General features: G+C 46.6%; 9 protein-coding genes across 9 annotated transcripts; 4 read left to right on the forward strand and 5 right to left on the reverse strand.

Annotated features, from left to right (window-relative positions):
• Positions 1 to 5,029: 5,029 nt before the first annotated feature.
• On the forward strand, positions 5,030 to 5,704 carry BKA55DRAFT_514615 (uncharacterized protein; the record flags this gene model as incomplete). Its single annotated transcript, XM_046187980.1, has 2 exons — positions 5,030 to 5,146; positions 5,201 to 5,704. 2 exons carry the CDS (start codon positions 5,030 to 5,032, stop codon positions 5,702 to 5,704), a joined length of 621 nt encoding a protein of 206 aa, XP_046048269.1.
• Positions 5,705 to 6,321: 617 nt separating this feature from the next.
• On the reverse strand, positions 6,322 to 6,731 carry BKA55DRAFT_514713 (uncharacterized protein; the record flags this gene model as incomplete). Its single annotated transcript, XM_046187986.1, has 2 exons — positions 6,322 to 6,388; positions 6,442 to 6,731. The coding sequence occupies 2 exons, from the start codon at positions 6,729 to 6,731 to the stop codon at positions 6,322 to 6,324; spliced, it is 357 nt and encodes a 118-aa protein (XP_046048270.1).
• A 3,447-nt stretch (positions 6,732 to 10,178) lies between these two features.
• Positions 10,179 to 11,132, reverse strand: BKA55DRAFT_514798 (concanavalin A-like lectin/glucanase domain-containing protein; the record flags this gene model as incomplete). The annotated part of the gene is made up of 1 exon (XM_046187989.1): positions 10,179 to 11,132. The coding sequence occupies one exon, from the start codon at positions 11,130 to 11,132 to the stop codon at positions 10,179 to 10,181; it is 954 nt and encodes a 317-aa protein (XP_046048271.1).
• A 469-nt stretch (positions 11,133 to 11,601) lies between these two features.
• BKA55DRAFT_595245 (uncharacterized protein) lies at positions 11,602 to 13,418 on the forward strand (the record flags this gene model as incomplete). Its single annotated transcript, XM_046195772.1, has 5 exons — positions 11,602 to 12,118; positions 12,193 to 12,221; positions 12,268 to 12,853; positions 13,071 to 13,106; positions 13,387 to 13,418. 5 exons carry the CDS (start codon positions 11,602 to 11,604, stop codon positions 13,416 to 13,418), a joined length of 1,200 nt encoding a protein of 399 aa, XP_046048272.1.
• Positions 13,419 to 17,233: 3,815 nt separating this feature from the next.
• On the reverse strand, positions 17,234 to 18,547 carry BKA55DRAFT_514480 (uncharacterized protein; the record flags this gene model as incomplete). The annotated part of the gene is made up of 2 exons (XM_046187969.1): positions 17,234 to 18,002; positions 18,336 to 18,547. 2 exons carry the CDS (start codon positions 18,545 to 18,547, stop codon positions 17,234 to 17,236), a joined length of 981 nt encoding a protein of 326 aa, XP_046048273.1.
• Positions 18,548 to 19,074: 527 nt separating this feature from the next.
• On the forward strand, positions 19,075 to 19,909 carry BKA55DRAFT_514630 (uncharacterized protein; the record flags this gene model as incomplete). The annotated part of the gene is made up of 3 exons (XM_046187981.1): positions 19,075 to 19,583; positions 19,697 to 19,739; positions 19,799 to 19,909. The coding sequence occupies 3 exons, from the start codon at positions 19,075 to 19,077 to the stop codon at positions 19,907 to 19,909; spliced, it is 663 nt and encodes a 220-aa protein (XP_046048274.1).
• Positions 19,910 to 20,871: 962 nt separating this feature from the next.
• Positions 20,872 to 22,233, reverse strand: BKA55DRAFT_595247 (uncharacterized protein; the record flags this gene model as incomplete). The annotated part of the gene is made up of 2 exons (XM_046195773.1): positions 20,872 to 21,590; positions 21,636 to 22,233. 2 exons carry the CDS (start codon positions 22,231 to 22,233, stop codon positions 20,872 to 20,874), a joined length of 1,317 nt encoding a protein of 438 aa, XP_046048275.1.
• A 639-nt stretch (positions 22,234 to 22,872) lies between these two features.
• BKA55DRAFT_595248 (uncharacterized protein) lies at positions 22,873 to 23,520 on the forward strand (the record flags this gene model as incomplete). Its single annotated transcript, XM_046195774.1, has 2 exons — positions 22,873 to 23,378; positions 23,421 to 23,520. 2 exons carry the CDS (start codon positions 22,873 to 22,875, stop codon positions 23,518 to 23,520), a joined length of 606 nt encoding a protein of 201 aa, XP_046048276.1.
• A 274-nt stretch (positions 23,521 to 23,794) lies between these two features.
• BKA55DRAFT_540917 (uncharacterized protein) lies at positions 23,795 to 24,358 on the reverse strand (the record flags this gene model as incomplete). Its single annotated transcript, XM_046190316.1, has 1 exon — positions 23,795 to 24,358. The coding sequence occupies one exon, from the start codon at positions 24,356 to 24,358 to the stop codon at positions 23,795 to 23,797; it is 564 nt and encodes a 187-aa protein (XP_046048277.1).
• Between the last annotated feature and the right edge of the window lie 1,001 nt (positions 24,359 to 25,359).

Consider the following 25,359-nt stretch of genomic DNA (forward strand, 5'->3'; position numbering starts at 1 on the left):
TCGATACGGATAGTCGGATCATCCATCTGAACTGTAAGCTCTTTCAACAGCCGACTCACATAGAGGGATTCTTTAGCAGCCTGTGCCAGGGCTAGGAGCTCTGCCTCTGTTGTGGATGTGGTGACTGTATTCTGCTTGCTAGCTCTCCAGCCGATCAACCCGTCGAATAGTCGGATAGTGTACGCTTGGGAGCTTTTCCGATCAAGGGTGTTATCGGCAAAAGAAGCGTCACTAGCAACTGTAAGACCTCCGGGTCCTCCGAATCGTAGGGCTCGGTGCCTTGTGTGTGAGAGGTAGTGGATAACGCGGTCGGCGGCGTCTTGGTGTTCTTGGCCAGGGTTGACAAGAAATCGGGCCAGCCTGGAGGTGGCGAAGGCTATGTCAGGCCGGGTGTTAACGGCGATATAGAGGATCGAGCCGACTTTGCGTTGATATCGTTGAATTTCTGCCGGGGCTGCTAGCCCTGTTTGAGGTCGTAGCTCTGTTTGAGTCATTGGTACTGTAGATGTTCCCTTGTTAGCTAGATTTGCGATTTTGTCAATGTAGGCTGTTTGAGACAGCCAAATCTTCCTTGCAGGTCGGTCCCGTATGACTTCCATTCCTAGGAACCATTGCACGGGGTCTCCTCCTGTTAGCTTGTATTTTGATCCAAGCTGTCTAGTCAATTCATCGGCCTTGTCTTTCCGGGCCTTCCTGTAAGCGATGATAACATCGTCAACGTAAAAGAAGAAGAGGACTCCTTCCTTCTTGAAACAACAAGGTTCGTGAGGAATCTGTGTGTAGCCTATCTCTAGGAGGGTCTTCGAGAGTTCTTTCTGCCATAGCAAGGGAGAGGCTCGTAGTCCGTACAGGGCCTTGTTGAGCTTCAGGATAGTTGCTGTTTTCTTATACCCCGGGGCCATGTGCATGAAAATATCCTGGTCAATTGGGGCGTTTACGAAGGCGTTGACCACATCGTATTGGACCATCTCTAGGTCAAATCTGGCCGCAATGGCTATCAGGGTCCGGAAAGACCTTCCGGCTAGGGTAGCTGCATATGTCTCTTGCAACCTTCCCTTAGCTTGTTGGTCTCCTCTGACCACTAGCCGTGCCTTGCATTTCTGAAATCGGCCGTGTTTATCGAACTTGTAAACGTATACCCACATACAGCCAAGGACTTGTTGGCCAACGGCTCGAGCGTCTTTCTTTCGAATCTCAGTCCAGGACCTCATTTCCTTGTGACTCTGAAGGTGGCTTTCTTCAGCCTCTTGAAAGAGCATTCCAAAAGGGTGATGCTTTAGGTCTTGATGTTTCGTCGGGGGCGGCGGTAGGGAGTTTCGATGCATTTTCACCCCTTGTCGGAGCTTCCTTTCGATTGAGGTCTGGAGAGGGGACTTTGTTCCGGCTAGGAAGGCCGCTTGCCATGAGACTGTTTTGTTTCCTTCGTCTGATAAGGCCCTGGAACTGTGCGCTAGTAGAGCTGACAGTGGTGTGACTGGAGGTGTTGGAAGGATATCAGAGTCTTCTGACTGTTTGAGGCTGTTTTCTAGGGCAGTTGCCACGATGAAGTCTTCTGTTTCTTCTGTAATAGGGCTGCTTTCATCTGCTAGGGTGGTTGTTGGAAGGGCCACTTCAATACAGTCTTCAACCTGTTCTGCTTGTTCGTTGTCGTCTTGTTCCGGCAGGGAGGATCCTTGTACGAACTTGGCAATTTCTTCTAGGTCAGCTTCGAGTAGTTCATCTTTAAAGCTTTCCCAGTCTCCGTTGCAGCCTTCGTCTTCATTAAATATGACGTCTCGAGTGTTGACTATCCGGTTGATTGTGGGGATCCAGATCCTATAGATGTTCGAGGACCTATATCCCACTAGGAAGCCGATCCAACCTTTGGGCTTAAGCCGCATCTTGCGATTGACCTTCTGCTGGGCATCTGAGGTCATTGCATAGGCCTTGCAGCCAAATGCCCGTAGGTGTGTTTGATCCGGCTGTTTCTTCGGCTGTGGAATCCCTGCTGCTTTGGCTGATGCTGTATGCAGTTGATCATATGGCGTTTTCCAGCCTGATGCGTAGTTCGGCGTTCGGTTGTACAGATAAACTGCTGTCCTTCCAATTTCTGGCCACAGCTGGTGAGGAAGCTTTGCGCCTGTTCGCATAGCCCTTTCCTTGTCCTTGACTACACCCCCTGAGCGTTCGGCACCTCCATTCTGGGCTTGTGTGTATGGGGCCGAGGGCTCGATGATGATAGCTCTATTCCTCAGGAAGTCTCCGATTTTCGGCTTGATCTCCGTGATCTCGTTATCACATTCGATGACTTTGACCTTGAGGCCGTGTTGGACTTCCAGATGACTTAGGAAGGATTTGAAAGCGGTGATAATAGCTTCTGTCGTCCGGGCTGTGAGGTAGTAATCCCAGATGTAACCCGTAGCTCGGCAGGTTAACAACATCTGTGAGGTATAGCCGCCTATGCCTTCTTGGTAGTCATGGAAGTCAATGGCGATACGCTCGCCGGCCTTCTGATCGGATTGTCTTGGGGCTCGTCTGATTTGTCTCTTGATCTTCGATATGCCACAGGCGTCGCATTCAACAGTGGTTGGTCCTCGTATTCGCACCCCCTGAGAGGCAGAGATAAGATGTTCCAGAGCTTGTGGTCCCGGGTGCCCTAGGCGACTGTGCCAGCGGATAGCTTCTCCCGTCAAAGGGGCCTTCTTTGTGTAAGAGCTGAATCTGTGGGCCACAAAGGCTGCTTTTGGGAAGCATTCTGACTGGTATTCGATGACATACTGGCCGTATAGGTCATGGATTGTGCATGCAATCGTTCGGTCGAGTCGTCGGAGGGTCGTTGGGTTACACCTATTATCCCAATAGAAGCCTTTCTTTCGTAGTTGACGTAGGGAGACTAGGGTCGTAAGGAGCCGAGGGCAATAAGCTACATCTTCAAGCATTAGGACTCGGGTTCCTGTGAGCCTGATGATCATGGTTCCGTAGCCTAAGATGGGTAATCTTCGGTCTCCAGCCCAGATGAAGTCGCCTGGAATAGCCGGCTGGAATCTCGCTAGTCTGTTGGCACTGTTTGTGATTGAGATAGTAGCTCCGGGGTCGAGGATCACGGAGTTCCGTAAGGGATAGTTATCCCTTTGGGCTGCAAAGGCGGCCTTGATTTCGGCGATTGGTCGGCCGTACAGTCATTGGTCTGAGTTTTCTTCCTTTGTTGGCTGCATCAAGTTTCTGTCTTTTGAGGTCCTGGCCTTCTTCCGTGTGAGGGCTTTTACCTGGGCCTCCAGGTCTGAGTCTTCCTTGAGAGCTTCTTTCACCTTCTTTTGGATCCTCTCTCGGGGCTTGAATCCCTTCCATGCCTGATTTGGAAAGACATAGAAGCATTTCGCAAGTTCGTGGGATAACCCACACGCCGGGCATTCCTGTCTCTTCTCAGGAGACCTCTGGCGTTTTCTTTCTCCCTTCTTCGAAGATGGATACTGACCTTCAATGATGTGGGCGTCCCCTTCATCATCCTGGGGATCCTCCCCAGCATAGCTCGCAGAAAACGCACCGCGGGCCACTCGGCCCTTCGTGGCTTCTGCATCTTGGAGCTCATTTCGGAAGGCGTTCCCTACATCTCGGTATGAGAGGGCCCTGTTTTGCAATAGGGTCTTTGAAGAGATTTTGTATGAGGCAGTCCAGCTGGGCAAGATGTGTGTGGTGACACTGAAGAAGTCCCAGGCCCACGCACTGTTGTGGAGCGTTTCAGGGACCTCTCGTTGTCGCCCTTTCGCCATTGCCTCTTCCCATTGATCTAGCCACTTGAATGCTGCTTGGCTGACCGTCTTTGGGGCAGTTCTTAGTAATGTAAGATACCTATTTCTGGCATCCTTCGTTTCATCTTCCTCGGTCCTTCCACACCTGGCACGAAGGTTCCTGTGCCATTCGTATATTGATTCATTTGACTGACAGCAGGTTTGAATCAGGCTAGGAGAGACCGTACGGATAACCCAGTCTTGAAGGGTTCCAAGAGCGGTTTTCTGTTTTTTCGAAAACCTTCTCTTGTAGCTGATAAAAGGTTAAATCCTGCTGGAAGATCTTCTGGCCTTGGTCTGTTAGGTCAGAGATAGACCATGTTCCATTTGCCGTTTCCTGAATGTCGTCTGGGGCGCCGTCTTGAGATTCAGCAGTATGAGACCGGATTGTTCGTTGGGCTGTAGCGGTCTTCGTATATCTGCGTTTTCTTATATCCGGGATAGCTGGTTCGTCTCCGAGGAATGTCTTGCTTTTGAGGTGCTGCTGAAGACCAAGACGATGGGCCTGAAGGAGGAATTCATGCTCCCAGTTGAGGAAGTCCTCAGGCTTAGAGAGGGTAGCCGTAAGACCTTCCTTTTGGGGCTTGGATAGGGACATTATGTATGAGAAAGAGGGTTCTTCAAGGTATTAAAAAAAATTGGTTGAGGCAATGAGACTCTTAATTGTTAGATTTTTACCAACTACACCACATGCCACAAAAATGAGGATCCCCACTTAGAGCAATGCATGAGTGGTTTTTATATCTGACAACTTTGTACGCCAATTTGTACGCCAAAGTCACTGTCACACGCCTGATAAGAATTACTCTATTTCGCAATAGAAAGTGAATGAGAGCATGGTGTGTCGACCTACATGGTAACTACAATCCAAAAATCAATCATCAAGTTGTTACTAAATATAGCCAATTGTTTGTCGGATACCACAACCATGCGATTTGTGTCACGTAACGGATTACACAAAATGCGGGGCCAACGTAGAGGGGATGCCCTACTCTGATTCGTCGTTTCGCTCCTTTCACAACCCCGCCCTCCACAAAAAGAAAACCTTGTTCTCGTATTTCACACGCCCTTTCTTTATGATCTTGAAGCGCGTTGCATGCAGTCTACAGTCCTTCGGCAGATATCGACTTGTTGACTCACTCTTTGGCGGGGGCTGACAAGGCTTAGGCTCTACAATTTTAATAAACAACGGGCTCCTCGAGATGACACTATGGAGCATTTGATACTCTTATTTGGGAATTTTAAGAGGACAGAGCTACACTATGAAACCCAGCGGTTCGTCTGCCCGGAGTCAAGTCCCTGCATCCGCATACACGGCAATCAACTACCAGGCTGTGCACTTGCTATTCGAGTGGATGACGTTAGGCAGAGTCCTTGCGGTTCGATGGATAATTATGTGCATGTAAAGATGAATATCGACTAACGCATCACAGGAATCAGCTAGAGATGTCCAGAGACAGTTTTGTCTCTGCCTTCAGCTCCTAGGCTTGACTTTACTTGAGAGATACGATGACTCTATAGCGAAAGCTCTTCTAGGTCTGAGCGATACAGAAATTGTAGCCACTTTGTCCGAAGTTGACGAGATGGAGTACCAGAGGCTCGCGTCATTGGATCAAGACGATATCGATCTAGCCTTACATTGCATTGCATTGATACGAATTTTACTTGAGGCAGTGGGAGGGGAAGAAGCCCATCTGCAGCGCGAACTCTGTGACTCAAGCTACTCGGCTAAGCAAAACCAGATTATATATGGTGCAGTTATAGGCGCCAACGGACCACGTTCGATCCAAAAGGTAGATACGAAGGCCCTCTACGATGCACTTTTGGAATCTAGACTCTGTGCCGGGCGGCCGTTGGCAATGAGTACCATTGAAGATCTGCTGAAGGTCTGTTGTGCAGCGCTAGAGCCAGACTGGACAATGATAGAGCTTATGTAGATAAGGAATAGTGCACCGAGGTTGGCATATCAAGACAAACTTGCGTGACCTTGGTTCACTCGTTGTACTCTATCCTAAATTGACCTCGTCTTTAAAAACGGTGTCAAGTGTAGGATCTACTGCAGAGGAAGTGATATAGTCAAGAATAGGTAGCAGCGACATGGTTGCTGGGGGACGGTAGTGGAGGTGGGTCTTGGTGAGGATTACTTGATTCTTGGCCTGTCATGCAATTGCCTGGGGCTTCCTAGGTACGCCTTCTAGCTGCCTGATGCCTCGCAGCAAAAGTCAAGTCAATTCGAGCTGCTGAACCTTAGGGGCGCGGCGGAGGCGGAGGTAGGGCAATCTTCGTCACCACATGATGGAAACAAACTAAACAAACTAAAGATGTGACAGCAAGAAACAATGAAATGGTAAACAACATAGAGAGGTCTCCAGGTATTCTTGTTAGCCCCGTGATAGTGAATTTTCCTAGGACCGTGTCGATGATATACAGGACTAGAATATTCAGTATGAGCGGAGCGACGATGCAAAAGCCGATGACACTGATAATCTTTCCCATGTGGCGAAACAAAATTTTCTCCATTTCCTTCATCTTCTTTAGACTTGCGCTGCTGTTCCTATTCCTCGGCCATAAACTCGCGACTAGCCAACCGATGAAGACCGATATGGCAAAAAGGTAGACGGCTAACGACACAGCAGTGCCTACTCTTATGTTGTATTTTATGAGAGCAAGATACACTGGATGATTGTCGAGCTTGAAAAACTGTGCTAATGGACCGGGAAACCATTCGTCTGGGCCTTTCCAGATAGGCGTGCATTTGGTCTTGGAGGCATGCCAGCATACTTGGTCCATACCAAGAGTCACTTGGGTTGGTATGTTCTCCAGAGCCTTTGAGATAGCAGTAGCTTTCGAAGATACGTCTTCCACTACTCGACTTGCTCCTTCTTCAATCTTGGACGCAGCTTCCGGTACTCGGTTTGTAACATCACCCAAGTCGAAGCGAGACACTATCCCATCAACTGTCATAAACCTCCATTCCGTACCTCGCCCCACATCACCCCTGTCATCGTGACGGTACCTGTGGGGAACCCAAAAACCCCTCTGACCTTCACAGCTAAAATCGCACATAATTCATTTTGCTCATTGCAATGCCCTCCCGAAAGATACCTCCTAAGATACCGGCAGTCAATATCTATGATGATAATAGTTTCATAACAGAAGAAAACAGCAGACGCGAGCAAGCGGCTGATAGTACATGCCGGCCTGAGTTTCCCCCAGCTGAAGACCGCGGCTTCAACTTTCAACCTTTCAACGTGCCGCCTCGCGACCTTAAGGTCAACCCACTGCCCCAGGAGCCACTACAGCTCTTCCAGCTCTTTGTGCCTGTTTCCCTAGTCGAAAGCTGGGTTGAATACACCAACAACTGGGTCGCCAGCTTGCATGGGAGCGGCGTCATTGACAGCCAAAACCACGAACTGAAAGATGGCTCAAGGCTGCAAAAGTGGACGAGGCTCAAGGTCTCCGATGTATACATCTGGCTTGGAATCCTGATTTATATTGGTCTCCACAAGGAAACTAGGATCGAGGACTATTGGAAAACCTCTTTGCTTGGGGACCAGCGTCCTACCTACTCTATCATCAAGTTTATGACCTACAATAAGTTTCAGCTTCTTCATCGCCACCTCCGACCCTTTGACCACACCGAATTCGTACCTGATGAACGCTTCCCTGAGGTATTCCAATGCGCACAACCGTGGTCTGATCTTATACAATACGTATCAACGCAGCTCTTAGAGCCGGGCTCTCATCTCGCTGTGGATGAGGGCATGATCCAATATGAGGGGAGATCTCACCAGAAAACCACGGTACAGAACAAGCCGATCAACACGGGGTTCAAGGTTTGGGTTGTAGCCCAAAAGGGCTTCTTTTTACGGTGGATTTGGCACCAGCCCGGTCTAAAATACGGCCCTGTAGGTGTTGAACCTACTAAGAAGAGGAGGACTGGAGTGGGAAGAGGCAGAGGCAGAGGAGGCAGAGGCAGGCCGGCGAGGCCGCGGGAGGTTGAGGAGGTTAAGGAGGTGATAGAGGTTATGACTAATAGGGATAAGGTCATCCCTCTGAACTCGACTCAGAGCGTGGTTATTTCCCTTATCAATATGCTGCCGCCGGCCGTATACCACGTCTTTATGGATAACCTCTTCTCGTCGTCCGACCTCTTTCTCTCCCTTCGTCAGCACGGCCACGGGGCTACAGGCACAGCCCGTGCTAACTGCGGTATCTATAAAGACCTCGCAGTCTCAAAAAACAAGGATAAGTTAGGGAAATCAGGCTATGAGTTTAATGAGATCCGGGTCATACCAACAGCTGATAATCAGGTAAGTAACTAAGATAGAATTATATATGATTCCCTTACTAAGTTCTCTCTTCGTCCTAGGTCAACCAAATCGCGTGGAAGGATAATGCTCTCGTGTTGTTTATGTCGACCGTTTTTAAGGGGAACGAGAGAATTGAGTGTAAGAGGAAGAAGCCGTCAACAGACCACATCCGGGCACGGCCGATACAGCGTTTCTTTGGTGATGAGACCGTCAAGCTAATTAGCATTCCTACAGTTGCCGCTGAGTACAATAATGAGATGAATCATGTAGATCGAGGCGACCAATTGAGGTCATATCACAGCTATGATCACCCTGTCCGCCGGGGTGCTTGGCAGGCCCTAACTTGGCACTTCCTCTTAGAGGTTATCCTTGTGAATAGCTATATTCTTCAGCTTCACGGGCAGCCAAGTTGGAAGAGATATACGAGTCAGGTTGAGTGGCGTGAGCGGCTTTATAATGATATCTTCAAGGCTTTCCACCATGACAGTCAGTCGCGGCAAAGGTTTCGAGCGGGGGACGAATTTACGCCTGTTCAACAGCACAATTACGTCTCAAGAGGGAAAAAATCAGACTGCATTCCTTGTCAGGGCCTTCGGGTTGGGGAGGTTAGGTCAAAAAGCCAAAAAAAAAGCCCTTAGCAGGTGTGAGCGGCAACAGAAGGAGGCCAAGGCGGCCGCGGCAATCATGGAAGGGATGCGACAAGTGCGATGTAGCGATTTGTAACTCGAAGGATTGTTGGGACTTCTACCATAGGCTAATTTAGGTGGGGGGAGATGTACCTTTTATTTGCGCCATTTTAATTGGGTCGACCCCCCTGTCGTGACCGCGTTGGAGGTTTATGACAGTTGATGGGATAGTGGGTACCTTGATTTGAAGCGTTTCTATGCCGCGAGTTTTTATTCTTTCATTGAGTACAACATGCAACAGGAGACCGACGCTGCAGCCCGATGCTACAGCAGCTGTTAGAATTAGAAGATTGCGCCAGGGTGACTTCATATTGCTCGAGTTATATTCGAGCACATGTCAATAACTCTAAGCTCTGGAACAAGCATATCATGAAGAAATCTACGGCTTTTATGATAAACTGAGCGCAGCATAATGAGGATACGGATTAATTTCAAGAATGGAGATCCTGTACCGTCCCAAGTCTGGCACAAATTCTCGTTCTGTCGAGCTGGAGCAACAAGGCTTCATGGCCCTCGCTATCTTTATCGACTAGGAAGTTTCGCATGTGACTACACAAGCACGGATAGATCACTATATTGCTGCGCCCCGACTCGTTCATTCATTTTACCATTTATCGGCACGCCTCACGTGTGATGCGAGCAGGGTAAGCAAGATAATCTCGACGTCTAGTACAGACATTCAGTCCCTATTTTAATTGGCAGTCGGGATGCATCCGGGAGACGGCTCTCTGTCAGACGTCGTCTGATAGCCATTGGATCGGGTTAAAGACACATAGTTAGCATATGGCATCGGAACCTGTCTTGCTGTTATTCAGCCAACCATTCATGACAAGTGAGATGCCTCCAAGCCTTGGCTGAAGCCACATAATGTGTGGTCACGCAAGTCCATAATTGCATCAAACACATATCATAGTATCCCTGTACTGTACTTAATTGCACATGAACAAGGACTTGGTCACAAGTGAGACTGGTTGAAAAGCGGGGAATTCACATTTCATTTTCTAATTTTGTAGCTGACAAACTTATCAAAATGTCAACAATTGACTCGCGAAAGTCTCTTATAGGTCGCGCTAATTGATGATGCGTCTGCGTGGCGCAAAGTATGCAAACCTCGGACCATTTCACAGTCTTGGCGTGTTGCACTTTACATCATAGTTACACCTCCTTAGATACGTTGCTAACTTGGCTGTCAAATATACCCTATCCTCTGGCCGAATCCTCAACTGGGCTTTGATTAAGTTAACAGGTACTACGTCAGCGCCTGGAGAAATCTTGGACGATACATAAAAACCCCAAATATAGCCAATATTGGCGGTATTTACATAGATGGCGAGAAGGAGAAAATAAAGGGGCAAATAAAGGGGATAGAAACTAAAGAAAGGAGGGAAGAAAGGAAGAAAACTGGATATAGCTTATTGGCTACCTTGTTGGTACACTTCGATGCTCTTGATGAGCCAGTAGGCTTCCCGTAGGTGGGATGGATTGGAAGCGATGTAGTTTTTGCACTCGCCTAGAGCCGCTGTCTGAGGATTTGAATACCACACCTCAGGAGAGCCAGCCCAATCGCCACAAAACGTAATGTCAAAGACGATACGGTGGCCTTTGAAGTGATCATCAATGTGGCAGCCGTCACTACCGTTGAACCTAGCCGTAGCCGGACCCCAAGACAAAGGATCAGGAACTCCGGATCGGATATCGCCGGGAATACGATCACGCTGGAAAAACCAAACAGCGATATACTCAGATGTCCACTCAGTCGCATAAACACCGCCATTAATACTATTGAAGCCGTCGCCATAGCTCTGACTCTCTGCCGTAATCTGACCACAGCCTCCCGGTGCACTACAGTCCTGAACCAGTAAATTATCGCTCTCGTCGCTACCCTCGTTGGTGAAGACACAGCCCGGCCCAGTATGCAGATAGATACTATTATGGATTTGGGTGTTTACGCCCTCCACTATATCGATCTCGCCCGATGTAGGCCAGTCAGGTCCAAACATCCAGAACGCGGGCCATACCCCCGCAATACTTCCCGGCATATGAGCAATGTCGGCAATGAACAGACCGTGAGTGAAAGTCTGTTGAGAGTGCACGCGGACAGATTTGCGACCGTTCTGAGGATTTTGGGTTTTGTAATCGACGCCCATGTATATAGCATTGTCGACATACGCCACAAGGCCTTGAGACTTTGCAGTGGTTGCGTCAACGTACTCGACGAATCCGTGAGTGGGATCCTCTTCGTTAAAGAAGTCAAAAGTGCTGAAGAAGTTGGATGAATCGTATCTATTACTCAGGGTGTACTGGGCACGGACAGCGGGAGCCTGGACAATGGCCGCGAAACCAGTGGCAAGAGCAAAAACACGCATTATCTCTGTGATTCTCTGGACGGCGAACATTGAAAAGATGGGATGAATCGGGTATTTCTGGCTTCTGAAGGGTCAAAGGTACCGACTTCGAATTTACAGACAAGCTACAGCCAGTATTGCGAATATCGATGCAGATGCGGAACGTGACGAACTTATTGGTTCACTGGGACATGGCCACCAGGTTCCAGAGCGCCTAATAACAATCGCTTTGAAACTCAGCTCTACACCTACACAGAGCGTACAGGTTCACCGATATCAATACTGAAACCCAAAGCGTACAGCACGTCACTAAAAATAGAGCCTTTAGTTGAGAGAAGGACAAAATGCAACAGCCTCTAAACGTGCACGTTGCTCTATCTTTAGCATTACTCAACTTGTAACATAGCAAAAGAACCCTGCACTAAAGCGTCTGGAGTTTATTGACATTCTTATAACCATAACCCGTGGCCGAAGGAGAACAGTTCTCTGCATGGAATTCTTAGTATCTTGTTTCTATCTGGTGAGTTTTTGCGTTTGGATTCTCTGCTCCCGGGTGCCGAAGTTGCGTCTGGCACTCGTCGACAAGATCAATATACGAAGAGCGGAGGAGAAAAAGGCGGATAGCTTATGTCAGATGATCGAGTACAACGTCAAGAAGTCATATACGGCTTTGCTGGAAGCTGACGACTCTGATCAAAGTGGTTTCGCTCCCCCACGCATCACGAGAGCGCTCATATCAATTCTGATCGCAATTCAAAATCTCATTGCACTTGGGCATGCCTCCAGAGCTGACGAACCAATCCGTGGAGTCGTTCTCTGCTCCGGAAAATTAGCACTCACAAACCTGTTTCCTCTATTTTTGTTTGGATCTCACGAAATTATTCTGGTCAAAGTGTTGCGTCACAGCAGACAGCAAGTGCTCTGGGCACACGGCTTGTTTGCATGGATCGCCTTGCTTGAAACTGTAATCCACGTCGGCCTTTCACTTTTCCTCACGTCAGGTCTCAGTAAGTAGTTCTATGCTTCGCAGAACGGGTTACTGCTAAACCAAATCGCCTAGCGTCTTGGAATACACTGATAGGTTGGATCATGGGGTTTATGGCAAGTCGTGTGGGCCCGATGAAATGAATCTAAGGCATTGACTGTTTCCTTGCAGACCAGTGTGGCATTGTGTGTCAGCCTGTACCTCGCCATTCGCATGCAAACAAGGGTCCGGAGAACATTCCACGGCATTGTTGGGATCATAAGCATCCTAAGTGGCATGATCCATCTCTTGCAGTCTACTGCGTCTTTATTGCTTGGACTGAGCATTATAGGCCTTGGGGCGACTGGAATTCATGGTCTCTGGCGTCCAGGTAGTATTGAAAATGCCACCCCCAAAGGTAATGCGAGGCGATACGTAGAGTTGAAAGTTCGAGTACCTGATAGTAAGCATGACTTTTACATAAAGAGTCGCGGGACGTTCTACAGAGTTGCATGGGTTACGGGACAAGATAGCTCGCAGTACGAAGCTACAATACTCTTGCCGCCTTCTGCCATTGAAGAAAGACCTGGGAGTAGGACTACCAGAGAAGAAGTAAGAGTCACATGCGATGGGCTTCTCCGTGCACCATTATCTCCCTACACGTATCTGGCAAAAGACCTTGACATCATCGCAACAGAGAGTGGCATATTCGAGGGTTACTCTTGCTTCAAATGGCGGCAACGACTTCTAGAGCCCAAGAATAGCCCATGTTTCAAAAGTCGGTTAATTTGGTTTACCACGAGATCATACATTCTATCTCCGTTTTTTGGCCATCTTAGAAATGAGCTAAGCTCTTGGAAAGCAGGATACGTTGTTGTTATTGTCATTGTCATCGGCGACCAGAATCCAGTCCATGACCTTGATTTGCCACCCTTATTGACAGGAAAACTGACCATAGATCACGATACAAAGACATGTATGAGATCCGTCATTAGTCAATACCTTGAGAAGAATCCGTCGCGAGGAAAACAGTATTGTAAGTTTGTTGCTGGCATTTCCATTTCTGCTAAGACCTTTCAGCACATTTGTTGTATTCCTTGTCTAACTTCTATTAGTTGTTGGAGAAAATTTAAGGTCATTGCTTTGGGACTAAACTTGTAACTTAGGTTACTGCAGGAGGCTAGGTATAGAGCAAACACCTTAGACTTAATCCTATTTACTACTAGTGGAAGCTTATTACTTTTTCTTTCCTTTTTTTTAATTCTTTTTTTTTAAAAACAAAATTGAAAAGATAAAGAAATAGTTCTATAGCTATAATTCCAGAAAGACTTCAATTTAAATGAAGCATATATGCTCTAGTGGCAAGAGGTAATGCTTTATGCTTGACTTATAAGAACTGTAAAGGATAAGTCCTAAATAGTTTTCAAATTTCATAATTTCTATCTTTTCTAACGAGAAGATGGTGAATAAAAGCTCTACGGATCTCTATTCCATACTAAGGTCCTTTTGTAAGCTACATGCGAGACCTAATTAAAAAGGTCCAACCGACCGCCTTTTGACCTTTAATCTAAATCGTTAAGTGACAGGTTATAGCCTTCCAGGATATTATTAGTATTCTTCGATCGAGTGAGTGACTGTTATTGTTAAAGATAGAAAGGCGGTTGCCTTGATACACACATAGCGTCAGTTTACATAAGAATCTTACAGTACTGTCCCTGGTGCATATAAATAAATGGCAGCCCTCTGATTGGGCATAATTGCCTAAGTTAATAAGTAATAGTATTAGCTTATCTGAGATAAATGTTTTAATAGCATTATACACATAGCTGTCGCAGGCTTTGAGTCTTTGGCAAGGGATGTTCTTCGATAGGCTTCGGCAGTAAAAGCCTCAGCTAGAAAAGAATAGAACCTAGATATGAAGAGTAGAGGTACACAAGAAATATTACAACCAATTCATCAAGTTTCTTCAAGAAAAAGCCAGGGCTAACTGATGGTCAGGACTCAAGCCGTGCATATGAGTGCACCTTCACTAACCCCCCCCGGTATAACAAACCCTACGTAATAGATACAACATGATTTTACGGTTGCGTGCTTCACATGACATCTTCTCAGTCTTCGATCTACACCGCTAGTCGGTTGCGTATGATAGATTCTTTCAGATTCCAATCGTACTCCATGTGACAATAATCAACTAACAGGAAGAGAAAGGCCTTATTGGCGGGGCCGAAGTGTTTTGGAGTGAGGCCCAAGAGACGTTGGTTTTGGATATTTGTTTAAAGACATACACAATGGGGCTAGGATTTATTGTTAAAGTCTCAATGCATGGACTCTCCATCAGTGGCTGCTTTCTTTTTTCTTTCTTCCCCAGCTCTACTCTTCCATATTTCATCCGACGTCGGGTATTGTGATCGCTGTCCATCCGCCGGCAGCCAATTATTCTGCAGAAGTTAGCCGATGCAAGTAACCAGTAGACAGCACGGCAGTAGAAGTCATGTCATATGAAAGTAGGTTTCTGGCTAAATCGAGCTTTGGCTATCATGACGCCTAGTGTAACAGTACACCCATAACTTCTCAACTTTGCAGCAAGTATCCTTTTGGGTGGTAACAGTTGAATTGATTCTGGATCTCCGTGATGATTTCCATCATCTACTCCGCCGTCGAAGTGAGCTTATAGCTGTAATTCACAGGCGAGGCTTCGGTGACACATTAGACACTCTTGGCGGCCAAAACATCTCCAGCGCCTTCAGAAGCTTTTCACTACGGGGAATCGAATTATTATGGAGTGCGGTCGCTTTTAAATTGTGTTCATCGTTTGAACTACGATGTCTGCGGATGTAACTTGGCAATTGAAATTCGCACAAGTTTCGCGACGCTGGAAAGGTCCTCATTGGTCTCTTGGATGTGGCCATTTGCAGTGGGGATGTTCTGGGGCACGACAACTGGATGTTTGCCATGAGACATCTCTTTTATGTTTACGCGGGCGAACAGTACAAGCTGAATTTCCATGCGAGAAAAAGGGACACAATCTACCTCTCTCTTTGAACTAAACATAGCTGATAGCTAATTTTATTGGGTAAAGAAAAATATGCGACAGGGATGCACCGTGAAATCAAATGCAAGACCGCGCGCCTTGTAGTGGATGCTGTACGGTGGCCGTTTCTAGTCAATAATGACTGATACAAGGTCAAACAGCCAATTTTTATCGTCCTTCTACAGATCGTTGAATCTCTGTTATCTTGACCATGTTCGTCAGCTAGGTGTATTCCCCGGGCTTCACAAATATGGAGTAGTACTTGGTGCCTCAACGTCCTTCCAATAGACGATGCAAAAGCATGATCATTAGAAATAGGATGATTGTCAGCGCCCGTTTCGTTGCACCTGGGGGACTGAAAACCGGGTTGCATAATTTGGTCTCCATCGGCACAGTGTGAGGGGCTGTACCCGTGAGACTATTTCTTTTCACTTTTTCTTTTACATGCCAATCCAGTGTACCTAAAATAGAAAGTTTCGGAAAGCTACCCTCGTTGGAAACGGTGGTCGTAGAATAGAAGTGCTATTGGACATACAATATTGTATGAAACACCACCTCTGGGCATAGAGTCGTCGAGCATCAAATACGATTGTACCGTAAAAAGCAGAACAAGCTGTCAATTTGTGCTACGCTGCTCTGACCAGGCCAGCATCATCGCTTACTTGTCAGTGATGGATTGAGTATAGCCACCATGCTCATTCGCGGATCTCTTTTCAGCGATTCCTTTATCTTCCAGGCACCCAAAGCTCGATGAGCCTTTCCTCACGTTTCCGGGCAAGGTCTTGGTGACATACTGTAACCAGGAGGTGTTGATTTGGACTGGTTTCCAGATGCATTGCATTGTTCCGTGATGTCATCGTTGTCATCGTCAAGAATTCTTAGGCTGGGATATCAGACGCCAGGACGAGAGTACGGCCAATTCTTGATGTGCCTATTACTGCAACTTCTAATTTTCTGGCTAATTCTAGTCTAGTAATGGCCATTGTCTTGACCCTTAACGCTTTGTCAAGAGCCACAAACGAATTGACTGGGATGTGATGGATGGTTGGTTTCAGTTATTGATGGAACCGCCTGTGACATTCTTCCGAAGAGTGTAGGCTTAATCTTACGGCGATATTCGTCCACTCACGGCCATACAAATCAACAAGTCGTCTCAGCTTTCCGTCCTCTTTTTCTGACCATGTCGTTCATAATGTGCCCGGCCTCTACTGTGACATGCCTTTCACAGTAACTATCCCGAGTCGCTTGAGCACGAGATGGTCATCGCATGGAAGGAATGTTGATACCATAAAGACGCGTAGCGTGACGCGTTAAGTGGGCCTTTTGAATTTCTGTTACGGCTGAACTCAATATGGGTTCTTTTCAGATTACGTGTCTCAATGAATTTATATGGGACTTTGAACTACAAGTTTACAATCTTTTTGACCCACCCTAGAGTGAAATTGGTAGATGTGCCGATTGGCTGAACTTGGGCCCCCGCGACACCGGCTTATGCAATAAAGGCAGCGTTTTATTGATATTAACGTGTTATTTTTTAGATACTGATGCGCAAATGCCGCAGAACGAGAGGGGGAATCAAACGGATTGTACTGGTGAGAGCTCAGCCTGACATTGACTTTACACAGTACTACGCTCTCGAATAAGCGTCATACAAAGATCGTGTGACGTTAGATGCTCTCTTGTTGCTCGAGAGGTGGCTTCTTTGGGCCATACAACATTTTCAATCTTTCTATGCTTCAGATACGAATATTTGTTTGCTTCGAGTTTATATTTTTGACCTATTGTCTTCAGTTCTTGATTATATTGGCGCCTCTGACACCGTGCACTTTATCAATTGATCATTTGTTACTCGTTTATATTTAGTAGTTACTGAAAGACCAAGCGGAAAGTCCTTTTAAGTTTTGAGGATTCATGCAAATGTAATGTGAACACACATAGAAAAGGGGTACTAAGCGGGACGACGAGTTCACACAGATGTCGTTAGCTGTTGCCTGGTTTGTCACATGTCCTTTTCAGCATGATATGACAGCCTGTATCTTCGTAAGCCTCTGGAAATAACCGCTACGGCGTCGTTGCGCTCCAAAACCTCGTGGCTAGTAATGGCGGAACCTACAGAACCCTGTTTGCTCATAAATCCAAACAATAATTTGATTTTTGAATTTTGGTAACTCTTGAGTACAACGGATACCCTGAGGAGGGTGTATAAATAGCTTTAAGCATTTTACCATAACCTACAAATATTTGGAAGCTTGGAGGTGCGTGGAACAGGTTAACCAGTGTAGTCGTGTTCTTAGCCATCTCACTGAAAGCGCCGTACTCTCCCCTCAGATGCAGTGCTTGGAGTTTGACTGGGTAATTTATAGACCCGGCTTGGTTCGAGAATAAATCATGAAAGTCGATGGGTAAGCCTAAGAACTCTACAGAGGGACAAGATTTGATTATCATCACGATGTCTTGAACTGTGAATAGCATAGAGGGCATACAGAAATCTATATCCTGTCGAATATCTATTGTGGCTGATCGCAACCTGGGCCCGTGTGTTTCGAGGTGGCCTAGAATTCTGGACCGTAATCTTTGACAAGAGTCTCCTAGCTTCGAAGGAGCTAGCGACCTGCCGTAGCCTTCTTGTCCTACTAGTTGGGGTAGGCTTTCTAGGCGAAGAGATAACTCTTCTAGGCGATGATTCTCCTCCAATGAAACGAGCAAAGACAGAAATGTTCTTCGTGATAATCGCCCAGAAAGGCGAAGCACTTTCAAAAGCTGCAGCTGGTGACCTGATAATAGTCTATGCATGAACATCTCGGTACCTGAGCAGTATCTAAGATCAAGCCACCTTAGCCTCCAGGATTCTTCTGGAACAAAATGTTCTAATGCACAGTTTTCAAGACAGAGTTCACTCAAAAAATCTAGGCCGGTAGTCCTCAACAGGGGTAAGTGGTAATTAGATCCGCGCTTAGAAAGTCGTATATGGAGATGGGATATCTGTTTGCAATTGGACAGATGCCAACGAAGCCATTCAAGCTGAGTGGCCGATACGGTGCCTGCATAGGTTATGGAATTGAGGCCACCGAAGTATGTATTAAGTGGAACCCAGGAAGAGGTGGTAGAGAAAGCTGTGACTAGCTCGGGTCGTAAGTTCATCCTCACTAGTATAAGACTTAGAAGTTGAGAATGCCCCTGTGTCCAGATACCAGATCCCGTATTCAAAAATTCCACGGACCTCACGAACTTCATGAGCTCCGGACTATGCATTAGAGTCCTTAATAGTAACAGCGTCTGTGGCTTTAAGTTTCCATTGTCGAAATGAAGGCGTAGTACACGATAAAGCATTGGTTTGGTCTTTTTGTGAGTTGACTTGCTGCAGCTCACCAGGCTGTGTAGATCACTGACAGACAGATAATCTATCAGCATCCAATACACTTTTGGAGGCAATGAATCCATAGCAATAGCACTTGTGACATATGATAATGCTCTCTAAGTTTAATTGCATAGACACAAGTTCATTAGTTCACACTGGAACGAGACAATCAATTATACTTTATGTTCGCTCGAGATGAAGAGAACTACACTCTGTATGATTCGCAACAAAACTAGTTATAGAAACTAATAATAGCATCTCATGCATGTCGACGAGTCACTTACCACGACCAACGAGCGCCAAGGCTCAAGGTATCTAAAAATAATCGGTCACAGCGTTGCTGATGTTGTTGTCGTTGGTAACAATCCAGGTCCCAGACTTGGCAACGATAACGTCGGGGGTAGTGATGACGCATCAGTTGTCACATTCCGGCCGAATAATGGACTACCTTTACTTCATTCCATAGTGTGTTTCGCTCACTCTACGCCCCTTTGATGGAATAACAACATTGACCCTCCTCCGATCCTCCCTAGTTTGTGTCATGGCCATTTTCTATTTAGGAGTCATTCGCACCAACGTTGAAAGTTTAGATAGCTTTGATTGAGCCAATATGGGTCGTAGAAGAATCGAAATCAAGAAGATACCTAATGAAAGCGCCAGAAGAACGACCTTTAAGAAGAGGAAAGAAGGACTTTTCAAGAAGGCGTATGAGCTGTCTATTCTCACAGGCTGTAGGGTATCCCTTTCCATCATCGAAAGCGAGAAGGGCGCTGAATATGTCTTCGATCCGGCAGAGCCACAGCCGTATAAGGATACAAATGCGGCCACTGAATCCAGAAATAAGAGCCAAGAGCCCGTTTTGCCGGTAAAAGAAGTGATTTCGACAGCTTTGACGCTACCAGAAGCAAGCTCCTCATCAGTTACGGCGATCGAGCCTAGCAAGAGCACCAGGATTGGCACGCCTGACGTACAATCTTGCGATACGTTGCCGTGGAGCTTCGACAGCAGTATGGACTTGATGCCTTTCACGGACTGCACGGGCATATCAGCTTGGGAAGAAACGTTGATGAAAGATTGTCTCGACTTTGCTGGTCCACCGCACAGCATGCTCGCACCACAGTCAGCATTTGCACCACAGTCAGCATTTACACCACCATGTTTCACCGACCCTTGCGGTCTTTCACTATACTCACCCTTGCCCTACTTAACACATGACTTTGGTTGGCTTACAGCAAACCCGATCCAAATGCCATCCTTTTTGTGATGGAAGAAGAAGTAGGCCACTCGAGGCATTCTGTATAGAATATCCGATTGATCACTACCCATCCATACAGATAGAGGATAACACGTCAGGCATCGAATCAGCTAGCCATTTCTGGGCTGATCCATGGTCAGCCCAAAGCAAAGGTGCCATCCGGTGGATACGCCTCAATACGATAATGTGAGGGTATCAATGCAGAGTAGAGAGGCGTTTGACACCGCTTAAGAAAGCTTGGATCGACTGTCGTATTCACCGCCCTGCCAGGAAATGGAGGATCAAATCACCTCGCTTCTGGATATATACAATACCGTTGTATAGCAAGCCACTGACTGACTTCCTCTGCTTCTAGAAAGCCATCTACAGGAAAAGGGACTTCGGAGGCTCACTGTACCGCGATAAATGGAAAATAATGCAGCCAATTATCATGCGCCTATTCAGTTTGTCCGATCAGGTCAGCCATCGTTACTTGACTTGAGTTATGAACTAAGTAAAAAGGTATCTCAATCTTTTTACTAATAGAAATTCAAATACACTTACATACCCCCACTACGATTGCAAAATGAAAAAAATGTAAACCGCACCTTCTTGTTCGTTTTCAAGAGCGTCATTCACGTTACAGGTGACATAGCACAATCGTGGTGATTTTTCGCTAGCTTGAAACCGTGATTCCTGATGATTTGCTCCGCGCTTCGTTTTGTCATAATGCCCACCACCTTTTTCGTCTCTCCCACTGGTGTCCACCTCTCTCTTACTGCAGACTGGACCCATATGCCGGCCGATGAGCGAAGAAGAATGATCGATCTCTATAGCTATCTGCATGTCACTCCACCAATAATCCCATGTCTCTTTAAATGCTTCAACCAAGTTCCTTTCTACTTCTACGCCTTTGCTTGCCGCTGGTCGCGATTTCACATCGAAACTAAAACCAACTATGTATCAAGTAATTTCCATTTATCCTTACAATCGGCGCTGTGACTGAAGCCATTCGCCGCTGTCACCTGGGTGCCGGTTTGTGTATGGTTCCAGTTCCTACATCTTTGGTGGGGGGTACAAGACCTATGCGAAGCTGCCTGACCTTTATAGTTAGACGAATTATATCAGTACAGCGAATAGATACAAAGGTATCTGACTTATTACTTAGTGAGCTTAGCCAAGTGAAGGTGGCGCGCCAACATAGATGGCTAAAGACTGGACGTTATTCGAACTCACAACCCCAGACGCATCCTCATTACCATCAGGGTTAACGTCATCATAAGGAAAGGCGTAACCTCTACCATCAACCTCATAAGAATGAACAATGCGGCTGTAGTGATTAGTAGGATTGACTGTATAGTAGGAACCCTGACCTAAGCTCGGCTGGATGTCACCTCCATCGAGCAGAAGCGTTGATCGAACAAATGCGGCACAGATTCGGGGGACTATAGCTGCATGGATTGATGTATCACCTTCGGAGATAGCAAACGGGCCGCTGTTACAGCCCCAGATATCTTTACTGGTAGGTTTGGCGAAGCCACGATCGCTTCCTTCGCAGACGAGCTGATTGTCCGAAACTCTACACTTGACCTGGCTGGCATTTGACTGGGTGTCGATGACGAGGTCTTGTGTTGCGTACTTCTTCCATACCTCGTTTACATAGGTATCCCAATAGTCGTTGAACAGTTGAGCTTCGACCTCGTGCCGATTTCCCGGGGAGAGGACACGCACAGTCTTCCCCTCCGCGTTCGCAATACAGAGTGATGCCCAATCACGATGGTCAGTTTCTCTCAGTTTCATTAAGTCATTACAAATCTTGGTAACAGCATCAGCTACCAGCCCCGCAGTGGTCTGGGTACTACCATCCTTTTCAGTGAGCATTATGCCAAGCACTATACCGACAAAATCAACATAACTGATGTTAGCATATCATAAACCATTCATATAGGTCAATTCTACGAATCCCCAGTTCACGTCTGCATTGGGATCTTGTAGATTGGTAACCGAAGGTTGGACCACGCTATCGCCTCCTCCATTGTTGACAACAAAGAAACGGAGGTCGCTGTCTGCAAAGTAGACGCGACCTGAGCGAATAAATGGAGGGAGTGATACGTCGAGAGTCTGATTCTTGGAGCCTAAGGATAAGGTAATGTCTTCCGTAATCTCGCTTGATACATGAGGCTCTTTTGACTTGGGGTAGACAAGCTTACCGTTGGGGGAGAGAAAGAAAACCTTACCAGTAGCATCCAGACCGGATATGTAAGCTCTCACAGTCGCCCTATCCAGGTTATTAATCAGTTTTACCATCAAGGAAGCAGAGTCAGGAGCACGATGTTTCAAAACAGGAGCTTTGGGATTGCCTGACGTCCCAGCAAGTAGATTCTTTGGAGTAATTTCGATCGCATCAATGCCACCGGGGCCTGCTTTAAGAAAACCTTCTGGTGTTGCATCTGGTTTTTGCGAGCGTGGCATAATACGGAGTGCAGTGGCAAGCGAGATTCCTAGTAGGCAGACAAGAATTGGGACAGAACGCATAGTAATGAGATTGTTTATTTGATTCGACTTTGACTTGACAGCAACATATGATGCCGCATATATATATATGTACTCACCCCTTGATTTGCCCTTGAGCGTATATAACGAAGATAAAATTAAAAACAAAATAGTGCGTTGATATGTATACTACCAGGAAGATACTTTAAATCCTAAACTGGCCGAATTCGTGCAATGAGATCTATTCAATCCTTCTGAGACCTATAATATATTCTTGGTGACTGAGATCCAGCCTGCACCTCTCTATAGCATACTGCACAGACACATCCCACTTTTGTGCGCCTTACTTGGTTGTGGACTCCGCTTTGTGGTTATATCTAGAAAATATGACGCAAAACATTCTACGAAATTACATCAGTTATACTTATATACGTCAAGCAACTCGAAAAGGACTCGTGGGTACCTAAATATACTTAGTCCAACGGCGACAGTCAGTGAGCCCACCCGGGGAGGCCAGGTAAGAAGAAACTTGTATGCATCTCGCCAACACCCTTGTTATTTGTGGCATCTGACAACAAAGCGCAGCAATCTATCGGGTCCATATCGCTGTTCATTTATTGATCAGGGGCCCGTCAATGCCCATCCATGGCATCAAACATGATATCGTTGACTCTGGACGTGATGCCGGTATCCCGACTTTGGCTACCTCTCTTGGTCTGCACTGCTGCATTTTGGATCTCAGAGGCTCACACCACACTTCCCAATACTCACAACGTCGTATCCATTACTCCCCATGACCAATATTCTAGCTCCATTGGAGTCTTGGGTTGCAAAGTCGATACGAATCGGATCGCCTACTGGCCCTTAGAGGTCGGGTGCGACGGTATATGCGTCAAAGTCGCAAATAATGGGCGGTTCCTTCATCTCCTTCGCATCGATATCTCTTACGATGCTTGGAACTACCTGGTATTCGGTACATCTGCTGTGGAGGACTCCCATTTGGGTGGGGGAATTCAGATGTCTTATGAGATTGTAGATACATCAAAATGTCAACATCTACTCAAAGACGGTAAACTGCCTCTGTCAGCCGCGAATAGTATGAATTACGTCTCATCCTGTATTAGCAAGCCTACAAGCTGGGTCGCACAGAACTACGAATTATATAACATTTATGACTTGGTCTGCAAGTATGGAATCGACTAGAAATGCGACTTGGATCTCACCATAAGTAATCAACCACACTGTCCAGGTGGCTTAGGTAGTATGTTACAGCTTAACTCGACGGCAAAGAATGTCATGTACGCTACCGGAGAACTCATCCCGGCCTAACGGTTGGCATGGCGATGATGCATTGATCTGGCATACTGGGTTAAGTTTCAACCGAACAAATAGATAGTCAAAACTAGGTAGCGGCAACTCAATACCGTGCCAATGGTTCTTAAAGAGCTAACCACATTAGTCACGAAGATATCATCATGAAAAACTCAAGGCATTTGTATCTCTATATAGATCTGGTACCAGAAAGATATGTGATGTTGTGATGTTAACTGACTAGCTTGCTGTAGCATTCATCTCCTCTCCTACTTTGAAATATCCGATACATCTAATCTGAGAGCTGATTGCCCCTCACTTTTCGTCGCTTTGCGGCGGGCATGTTGACCTCTAGCGAGTGCTTCTTTCCTGCATGTAGGGGTTTCTGAATGTTGTCATTCAAGATCGCGGGTCGATTCACGGGCGTTACAGCTCTGAATACTGGTGCTGCTACGGCGTTGTTGTTATCCTCAACAACAGTCATCTCAATGTTTGACATCGGTGCATCGCAAGAACGATCTGGAGTGCACGATATTTTGTCGAGGTGTTTGTATTCACAATCATCGCTGATTGAACGTGGTGATTGGTGTGGATCCAAGTCGCTACTGCGCTGCTCGCTATTGTCCCTAGATAGCATAGCCAGAGACCGACGCCGAATCTCATCCAGAGCATCTTGCAGCTTCAATGCTAAGTGACATTCAGGGTGTAGAATTAAAAGGGTCTCCTCTAGCGTGTCTCGGCAAAGGTTTAACTGGCTCTCTTCTCGGACTGCCTGTTCAGACTCTGAGAGTTGGGCGAAGGCAGCATAAGCGGCGTCCCTCTGCCCAGGTCGAAAGTAAGGGAAAAACGAATTCATAGCCGTCAGCCGCAATCTGGAGTGGAGAGTATATCAAGTGATGCGCCGACCTTTTATGGGGGTCACCTGTACTTGATAATCTCAGGATCAGGTTCGCTTCAGCTGACTATGATGGCTACCGTGCGTCTGCATTTATGTAAAATAATACAGATAATCCAGCAAGGGAAACCATAGATTCGACAGCTTGATTAGTGGAACATGCCTTGAGAGTGGGTTAAATGCATCGAGGCTTGTATCTGTGTGTACCTCGTTTACGTAGATTAGTTGTAAGTAAGTTCTGGCAGAAATACAAGCTGATCGTTGACGTACAGTCAGGTACGCCTTCACTGGAGCCTCTATCTTGTACGTACTTTAGGTAAAACTACTATTTTTAACCGACAACTCTTAGGGGGGAGAGGTGGGATCAGAGGGTTGGGTAGGAGCCGCTTAGTCCCTTGAGCGTGCCAAGCTGACTTGAGCGAGTATCTATTTATTATCATTGTTTGAGATATTTATAGCCGGTTCAATAGTGACTTGTAGAAGCGACTGCAGGGAAAGAGTATCTAGAGCCATGTTCTCGGCGCTGCAATTTGTTCAACAAAATCCCCGAAACAGGATATTACGTACTAACAAGACATATAAAGCTAGCCCATACAAAAAGAGAGACTCACCAGGGGCAGGCTTTTACGCTGCATAATACTTAGTATACCGGTCTCTGCTACGTAACTGGATATAAATACAACGTATAGACTGCGATACCATATACAGCACGGATTCCCTAGTATTATCATGAGAAACAACAGGCCCGCCATGCAGAGTCAGTTAAATTGAAGCTGTCATCTCCACAGGTCACAACGTTGTGAAACCGCGTCATGTTATGGCTTATGCTGATGATGCCCGAACGCAGGTGAACTGGATAGTGCACACTAGCCTTTTCTGGACAAATGTGGCTGGCGTGAAAGCGGAGTGGAAATTTCAATGACGACCTAAGCGTACTGACTCATGGCTGGGCGCCACGGGCT

This window comes from Fusarium redolens, assembly GCF_020744475.1.
Source record: "Fusarium redolens strain MPI-CAGE-AT-0023 chromosome Unknown BKA55scaffold_10, whole genome shotgun sequence".
NCBI lineage: Eukaryota > Fungi > Ascomycota > Sordariomycetes > Hypocreales > Nectriaceae > Fusarium > Fusarium redolens.